This window comes from Apostichopus japonicus, chromosome 6, assembly GCF_037975245.1.
Source record: "Apostichopus japonicus isolate 1M-3 chromosome 6, ASM3797524v1, whole genome shotgun sequence".
Lineage (NCBI taxonomy): Eukaryota > Metazoa > Echinodermata > Holothuroidea > Aspidochirotida > Stichopodidae > Apostichopus > Apostichopus japonicus.
Window position 1 is genome coordinate 18,501,449 of NC_092566.1, and position 8,882 is coordinate 18,510,330.

Below are 8,882 nucleotides of genomic sequence, written 5' to 3' on the forward strand. Positions count from 1 at the left end.
GTACTTGCTACTGGCATTGTTTCAGTAACAATACTTTTATAGGCACAAATAAAATAGCAAAGATTCAAAATATTTAAGGATAAAAGGATAAAAGTACAGAAGCAAATGACAAACTACAAGTGAGATTCTTAAAAAGCATCGTATAATATAGTTATTCAGAACGTCAATACAGGAATGATCAGCTGACTCAAGGTCATGATGTGTTATGAAAGAAGTAAAAAAATTGCAAAATTAACAAGAATGCATATAAAGTGTCATTCATTTATGTCAAGAATTGTTGGGTAGCATAGAGTTTTGCTGACTTCTTTCCTGAGGTGTTACTGTGCCCTACCCTTTGAAACTTTTCTGGTTATGTGTAAACAAGCAATATTAATGAACTTTAGTAAATCCTGTTAGTATACCACATATATGTTAAAATCATTTTGTTCCTTGCATAAAATGTGGGTATCTCATGTTTCTAATATGGAGAATCATTTGGTACTTATATAGGCTTAGCAAAAAAAAAATGAATAATGACCAATATGTTAACTGTATAAGGGATGTGTTTGGTGAATAAAACACCAGCTTTGGGCCAAAACTGCATTGATGTTAGATCTACTGAAAGATTTCTGTTTTACATCAGTAACTCAAAATATATGCAGAGGGTAATATCACTTTCTGATCTGACTAATTTGGGGTATTTTGTTAAAAACCAAACTTAATTTGATACAAACAATTAGCTGATGTTGGTTGTCATGGACAGAAATTTGGTTGTCATGGACGACCATTAAACATTTGCCCTGACAATGGTTACAAACATCATTCATACTTTCATGATAGTACTTAACAAAGATTCGAACATTATTTACACATCTCCACATTATAGACTGCTGCCAGGTTTCTTGCAGTGAAATTCTATTTCAGTTTTCTCTTGAATTTATATAGATATATGAAAGAAGTATCTCGGCTCATCTTCAGTGTTATTGCAGGTATAAATAAGGTAAAAACAATGTTCTTATTACAAAATAGCACTTTTATATTTCTAAAATAATCTTAATAACTCTTATCCAAATATTCTTAATCTTATCCAATAATCTTAATAATTCTTATCCAAAATTCTTAAAGAGCTTCACCACATCATCATATATTTCAACTGCAGCATCCAAGCCAAGAATAAAGTCTAAATGACCATAAGATGGTATAAACTTATCATAAACTAAATTGTCACCAAGCTGCTTACGAATCCAGTTAACATCTTTGACATCGGCTAATTTGTCTTGTCCACCAGAAAAAAATGCGACTGGCATGTCAATGTTCTTAGGGTGGTACATTGGTGGGATAAGCTGCAAAAAAGGGTATATGGAAGAAAATTTCAGCATATCTGAATGTCCATATGGAAAGCAAGCCTGTGGTGGCCATTTGTGTCCTATGGTGATTCATGTGGTACAAACTCATGGGTTCAAACATTGCAAATCATTACTAAGGCCTTCATGGACAAATTTAATATTACATGATAAGGGTACCAAATATTAATAGGTTAATAATTACCTGAATTGATCAGGATGTATCCTTCTTTACTATTTTATTAGTATCGGGGTGGAAGTACAAAACTTTAATATTTAAAATTAAACTTAGTACATAAAATTTCTGTATTTTTAGCTAGTCCGGACAAATGGTACACTTTACAAGAAAAGTTTAGTTGGGTACCATGACCACCCAAAGTTCCAATCAACCCCTCTGAACTATATACTGTTCATATCTCTTTTAAATTTCTAACCAGGTTCAAATTTCCACACAACTGTTCTGAAGTGTGTCTGTTCATATCTATCTGAATTCGCCTTTTTATCAGCTTCACACAAGTACCTAGTTCTAATTCCCACACCTCTTAGTGCATCTTGTTCTCATAAGTCTTCTTGTTAAGGGGTATACTACTCACTTGCCCATATCTCTTGAGGTTCTCCTCGGCACCGTAGTTGTACATCTGGAAGTGATCTGAGAGCACCATCTGCAATAAATCATAAAAACTTCTTACTCAATAATGAATGAAACAGCACAAAGTAATGAACCTCAAGTTAACTTCTATCTTCTCAGGCAGCATCTTTCAAATAAAGAAGGCTTCTGAACTTGTATACTTGTTTGTATTAGCAGCTTGAGGCACAATTACATACTCTCTCTGTTATAATCTCTGAGAGATGTACTAGATATAAACCCAACTCATAGAATAATACCTTGACTTTTAGAAAGTTTGTAAAGATAGTTAAAATCACCATAAAATTATAAATACTAAAGAACAATTTTATGGTGCTTTGATTTAAACTATCTTTACAAACTTTCTAAAAGATTGTGTAGTTGAGCAATACTTGATAGGTTGGGCAAAATATCTACTCAAAAACAGTTTAAAGGGAATATTAATGAAAAAAGTTCCACAACATTTACAGACAGAATGACTTTTACAAACCTGACAATAATGTTCAACATCAAAGATTGATGTCCCAGCAGGATTATTTCCAATGTAAACTGGTACTCTAGTCCTGTTAATATTTGATGAAGAAAACCCTCCAAAAACCTCTAAAAAGAAGACACATATACCAGCAGTATGAGGATCACCACACACAGTCTCTGCTGCAAGAGTATTCAAGATGAAGGTCTTCTCCAGGAACTCATACTGGTGTAGAGCTGACAAAACATCCTTGAAAATGTAACAAGAAGCACAACATATTACTGGTCAGGATATATTCTGCAAATGCTTACAACTACCAAGCAAGTTTGGGTCAACTTGCTGAAGATAGCCGTTCAGGATATGGTACGGAAGAATATTTGTTGCAATACTTTTATTTCATTTCATTTATTGGTATGTTACTCAATGAACATACAGAAGGCAAACTAATATTAATTGACATGTTATCCACACAGACACTATGTATTCATCAGGGGTGCAGTGCTAAGTCATAAGTTGTATGACTTTGTGTGTTGACTAACATACCATACTAGGTCACAGTCAATTAGCAATGCATCCTTTTCAGTGTTCTTCAGTGTGGGGCTTGCTTTATACTAAACAATGTTAAATAACAGGGGTTTACTAGCCAAGGAAAATGGAAAAAAAAAATTGGTGGATATAAACTTGCTCTTACCTTAGTAAAGCAACAAAAAGAGCTTGTAGAAATACTACGGAAGACTCCGTAGATATTTGCCACCTTGGCCACTGGTGCCAGAGCGACAAATAATTTAATCTTGTCAGATATGGTATTGTTGTTCTGTGAGAGCTCTGCAAATGCCTGAGTGGTTCCTTGAGAATGTCCGACATAGTAGACTTGTTCCTGATTGGTCACCTTCAGGGTGTAATCAATTAACGCTGGTAGATCATATTTTCCCATCTCATCCCAACTAAATGTATGGAAGAGATAAATGTTACAATTTCAATGAAGGTTATTTGATATACCTTAAAGTTTGACACTAATTTCAGTTTAACAAAGGGTAGACCAGAGTACGTTGCTTTCTTCCCCCCCCCCCCACCCCCTTTCAAACCAGAATGCCAGCAGGCTAAGATTCCTTGCATTATAAGTTTATACTGTATATGGAGCCACCTGATTGATAGAGCAACTGAGGTAAATGTGTCCTGAAGAACAGTACCAGAACATTATACCAGATAACTTGATCATTGCAAAGGCATTACCCTTCTGAAAGTTGATGACAGATAACAGTAACCCACTCAGCCACTTAAAAGGGGAAAGGTCAAATCCTGACATAGAAAGACCATTGATCAGGAATGGTTGAGACTTCAAATGACAGTCCAGCAGCATCATATTTGGGCAGAAGTTTGGACAATATGTCACTAAATGTCCTTGTGGAATACCAAGCATATGATAGGAATACCAAGCAATGATAGGAATACCAAGCAATGATAGGTGCAATTGTATTGTCTTACAGTAAAGTCTTCTGTCAGATTACTTCATGAGTTCTTTAATATTAAAAATTCAGAGCTGTTTCAGATATTGTGCATAGCCATATATACCAGCTACCACAGTTTTCTATCTGGAAATATCATATTTACATCTAATTCAAGTTTTCACACCTGGTGACCTTAAATGAACTTTGACCTACATCAAATTGCGTGCAAACTATACAATACACCAGGCTAACATACCATGCATAAATGAGCTCCTGTCATGTTCTGGAGATATAGCAATTTTGATGTACTCACATTTTGCCGTCTGCTGACCCCAAATGACCTTTGACCTCCACCACAAACAATAGGGATTGCTGAACTAATTTCAGGAAATCAATATGCCAAATACAAGAACTGCATAGGCGACCTTCCTTGGGGTATCATGTTAACAAGATTTTTTGACCGCAAATGTCCTTCCACATTCATGAAAACCACTACAGATCATCTACTCACCAACGGCAAGCTACACACCAGTTTCAACTTCCTGCGACTTCCACTTCCTGAGATATTGTGTGAACAACTTTATAGACTTTGACTGACCTTAAATGACCTTTGACCAATACCAACAACAATCCCAAACCAGTTCTACCTAAGGGGAATCTCCAATAATGAAATGTAACCCAGTTGTCCTTTGGAAGTTAGAGCGTTTACGAGCAAGTGTCAAGAACACACACATACACACCCCATCACCATCACATAGATTCCTCTGCACAAACATGAACAATGTTGAACAACATACTGACATAACAGAAAACAGTGTGTTTGTGCAAAAAATGTGTGAGCTGAATGATCCAAAGTTAATTAACTATTGGAAATGGGATCTAGAATTTGAATATTCTTTATGAAGACCTTCAAGAAACTGTGAATGTCAGCAAGGTTCACACTGTTCAGTAATTATGATTAAAACAGCATTTCTCAAACAATTATTGGGTAAAAATGTCTAGGAACAGTTATTTTTGAATAGATATTCCAATAAAAATGTGAAAATGTTTTGAAGAGGTATAAATCTTGTTAATGACCATTTTAATACTTGACATGCAGAAGCCTCCTACCAGTTCAAGGCCGGTAAGACAAAGCCATGTGTTTGGTGGCTTTGTCACGAGTAAATTTAAAATGACTAACTAATCCAAACAGTTCTAGCTGTAATATAAACACTCTTATCAGTAGCACCATGCCAGTAATCTTCTCTTTATGGGACAGTTGTCAATAACCAGAATATAATCCACCATAAATAACAAACATCACCATAAAACTAACAAAACTATGCTGAGCTGTAGTACACTTGGTACAGTAGTCCTCAGAGCTTGGCACTGGTTGCAGTGCTACCACTCAAGTGCATATTACAAGTTTCTGTTGGACAGTCAGAATTTAAGCAGACAACCCCAAACACCCCACCCCCTTCCCCCCATGCACCCTGGTTGCTTGTTGTGTATAGGCACTAGAACATTAACACTTGAATGCTTGTGAAGCAACTATATTGCATTGATCAGCAGTAGCTGCAGAATAACACAAATATATAGAATATTATACTTGATGAAAACTAATACACTTTCTTAGCATATTTAATATTTTACCAAATGCAATAAATTCTAATGAATGCAAAGAACAAATTAGCATTAACCACAATCTGTTGAACTTACATCAGAGGTGTTGAAGGGTAGTTTTGACTAGGTAGTGGTACATGAGGATAATCACAGAATTATGTTCTTAATGTATATAAATTGAATGCAAATTGATTAGTGCTCAAAGAAACTAAACAATATTTGAATCGACATTTTAGTGTTAACTGACATTTCAGTATCCTTACTAACCAAGCACAGACCAGATAGCACAGGAAAGTATGGCAATGTTACCGTAGTGCTGATAATAATCCACACCACAGTGAACTAAAAGAAATAAATCAACAAACAAATTGTTCATATTTTGAGAAAAGCAGGTAAGTGAAGTTGAATAACGTAACCTATATTGTTAATGACTTCCAAAAAGTCCCATTGTAAATGGATTGGTTGAAAGACTTAACAATAATATGTCTGGTGCACATACCTCCAATACCAAAACTGCTTCTGATAAGGCTTGAGTGTCTCGTGATGTCTACTGTATGTATTTCCTCTAGAATTTCCCAGCCAGACATCAAAACCAGCATCTGCTAGAATGAAAGCAAGGCTCTGGTTTGCTAGATTAGAGACCCAGTTGGATGAACAAGCAAATAAGCCATGCTGCAAAATAACCACAGGTCTGGCATGATCTCCTGACAAAAGGAAACAAAAACATGTATTCATAACAATAAATCCAAATGTAAGAAATTATCCTGCCTGGAAAACATTACATGTAGGCTACAACCATGTCACAGCCACAATTGAGCAATGGTGTATGAAGTGTGGCACCCACCCTTATAGTTTGAAGTTAATTAACACAACTACCCCCCCCCCCCATTCCACACTCCTACTTACTGAACAAACAGTGAACTCTACATTCAGATGGTGAATTCAATAATCTTACCCCTTTGTTTTCTTCCGTTAGGTATTCGCTGCACCCCTAAAATAAACCCATCCTCCGTATGTATGTTGTACTCCTCCACAGGATAACCTTGTTGTTGTATAAGCTGACTCTGTAACAGACAAAAAGAGGACAGATTTACGGATAATTTCGGGTGTTACTAAAACGAATGACAATTGCGTTACACATAACGAATGACAATATGTTGTACACACTAAAAAAATGCGTTTGACTAAAACGAATGACAGTAATGAGAGCACAGACATTTGCTTCAACCGGATATCACAGTTCAGACTTCGTGGGTATATAGATCTATTAAAGTACAGACAAGATACAAACGCACCTTATAGTAAGCGAAATTGTAAGTCTGATTTTAAGAAGTAAATTTAACGTCATTTTCCCAATATTAATTGTTAGAAACTAACAATACTATAATCTTGAAACGGCTTCAGTTATCTTTCTCTATAAATCTACAGAGGTAAAAAGCACAGCACTCAAGCGCATTCTCACACAAAAACTTTCCCTGTGGTTTCTATCCGTAAATTACACCAAAACCCTGCAACCACGTTATATGCGATTTTCCTCAAATCATTTTTGCGCAGAAAACCAATAACCGCATTTACTCCACTCCGTTAATCATTCTATATCTTCTCAATACTGTCCCTCGTTGTCATTCGGTGTCATTCGTTGTCATTCGCCTTCATTCGCTGTCATTCGCAAATGATAATTAACCCTGTACAAAGTCAATTGTCATTCGCTGTCATTCGTTTTAGTTTGTCCCATAATTTCAAAGAAATGTGATTTCTGCAGTCAGTCAGTATGATGATTGATGAATTACCCCGCTCCAAGGACTAAAACCTAAGGCAACTTGTGAAAGTGGATTTAGCTGTGGCATAGACTAATGACCCAAGTAAGGCTAATGCTACACATGGTAATCTATTCCTTTACGTTTTAGTACTAGCTGTATGTTGAAGCATATATTTTTGTAGTTCTGGTACAGGCTATTGACCATAATGTTAAACAAATAGAAAATAACTTGAGCAACTTAAAGCTGAAACAGAAAAGAAAAAGACCCTTACATAGTGACAACAATTATGAAGTACTCACTGTATTTAATTGTGGTTTAAGACATTTCAGAGTTTCTTGCAGCTCTTTAAATTCTTCCTCTGGCATAAGACCCCTTCCATTTATAGCATCCTTTCCCTCCACAAACCAATTACTAGTAAGAAATTGGAATAATTCTTTGCCAGAGATGTCTCTGGAACCTTGCAAAATATCCTGAGTTTGATTAGTATATGAAGTTGAACAAGGAAAAAACATATTGTCATTCATTCCCAGGACAGGGACACCCAAGGCACAGAGCAACCACAACCAGCAAGCATCTAAAAAGGTGGATTTGCAGAAAGACACCATTTCACTTCAAGGAACAGATGAAGTTAATGTACAATATACAACAAATTGTGTTGTAAGTAGATGATGCACTACACAGATCCCTGAAGCAAAGGAAACAAAAATTTTGTTAACAGCAGCATTCAACATATCATTTCAACCATCACATTAACAGGTATCAACTGTTTAAAGTTGGGAGAACACTGGCTAGGCCTAAGGTCTATGTGAAGTTAAATATGACTTGTAGCTAAGTATGATAGCCTAGGCCTACTACTACTATAGTTAGTACCTAGAAGTTATAGAACACAAATCTGCTACGTAAATGCACGCGAAGGCTTGTTATGGGACTAGGCCTAGCCTAAATTGTAGGCCCAACTGAAGTTAGCTTTTTTCATTTAAACGTAGAAAACTTTAATTCGAACAAGGCTGACGGAGGACTTGACCATATAGGCTTAGGCTACGCCTACACCAATTTGTGTCACAATGAAACTTCTGACAGCAATTACGCAGATTGGCCAAGTTTTTGGATGGTTTCTGAAATAAATTTACTGACTGAATAAACCTTTCCTGCACCGTTATTTATCATAACAGATGATAACTGTCCAAATGGTTGCTTACCCAAAGTGAAGAGCTAACAATTTAGACATCTCACCAACCAATTAATGGAAGACCTCATGTGAGTCGACAAAAATAACAATAAGCCGGCTAGGATCTTGAAAACAAACATTACGCAATGGTGCTGTGGTTGAGCAGTGAAGGAAAGACAACAGTCCAGTTACACACTACTGACGTTTCGGTAAATTGTGCATGTCACACGTATTGTAAATTAGCACTCTAGCCTAGTCTAGGCTTCGTAGTTTTATCAGGCAATTTTTTTTTTTGGAAAATAAATATTGCGAATAAATAAGTAAAAAGTATTGCTTGTCAGGAGAAAATGACTGTAGTGTATTGGACTGTAAAGCGAAACAAAAAATCTCCTTATATTACCAGAATTCCATGAAGTTTGTGGATAAAAAGACTCAACATTTTGAATATAAGGCAAAATGATAGTCTAAAATGTCTAGATCTGTTG

The 8,882-nt window shown here is 35.9% G+C and overlaps 1 protein-coding gene across 1 annotated transcript; it reads right to left on the minus strand.

Moving 5' to 3' along the window:
• Positions 1-125: 125 nt before the first annotated feature.
• On the minus strand, positions 126-8,685 carry LOC139969230 (lipase member K-like). The gene is made up of 8 exons (XM_071974133.1): positions 8,429-8,685; positions 7,529-7,914; positions 6,425-6,533; positions 5,969-6,173; positions 3,111-3,363; positions 2,438-2,668; positions 1,916-1,984; positions 126-1,322 (listed from the first exon to the last, which is right to left on the minus strand). The coding sequence occupies exons 2-8, from the start codon at positions 7,832-7,834 to the stop codon at positions 1,086-1,088; spliced, it is 1,410 nt and encodes a 469-aa protein (XP_071830234.1). The 5' UTR covers positions 7,835-7,914; positions 8,429-8,685; the 3' UTR covers positions 126-1,085.
• Between the last annotated feature and the right edge of the window lie 197 nt (positions 8,686-8,882).

Coding starts and splice junctions, on each gene's coding strand:
- LOC139969230 (XM_071974133.1), bottom strand. CDS start 7,834: ATGGTGTCTTTCTGCAAATCCACCTTTTTAGATGCTTGCTGGTTGTGG. Junction 1,985..2,437: donor ATGTTGAACATTATTGTCAG/GTTTGTAAAAGT, acceptor GATTTATTGCAG/ATGGTGCTCTCAGATCACTT. Junction 1,323..1,915: donor ACCTCAAGAGATATGGGCAA/GTGAGTAGTATA, acceptor CCTTTTTTGCAG/CTTATCCCACCAATGTACCA.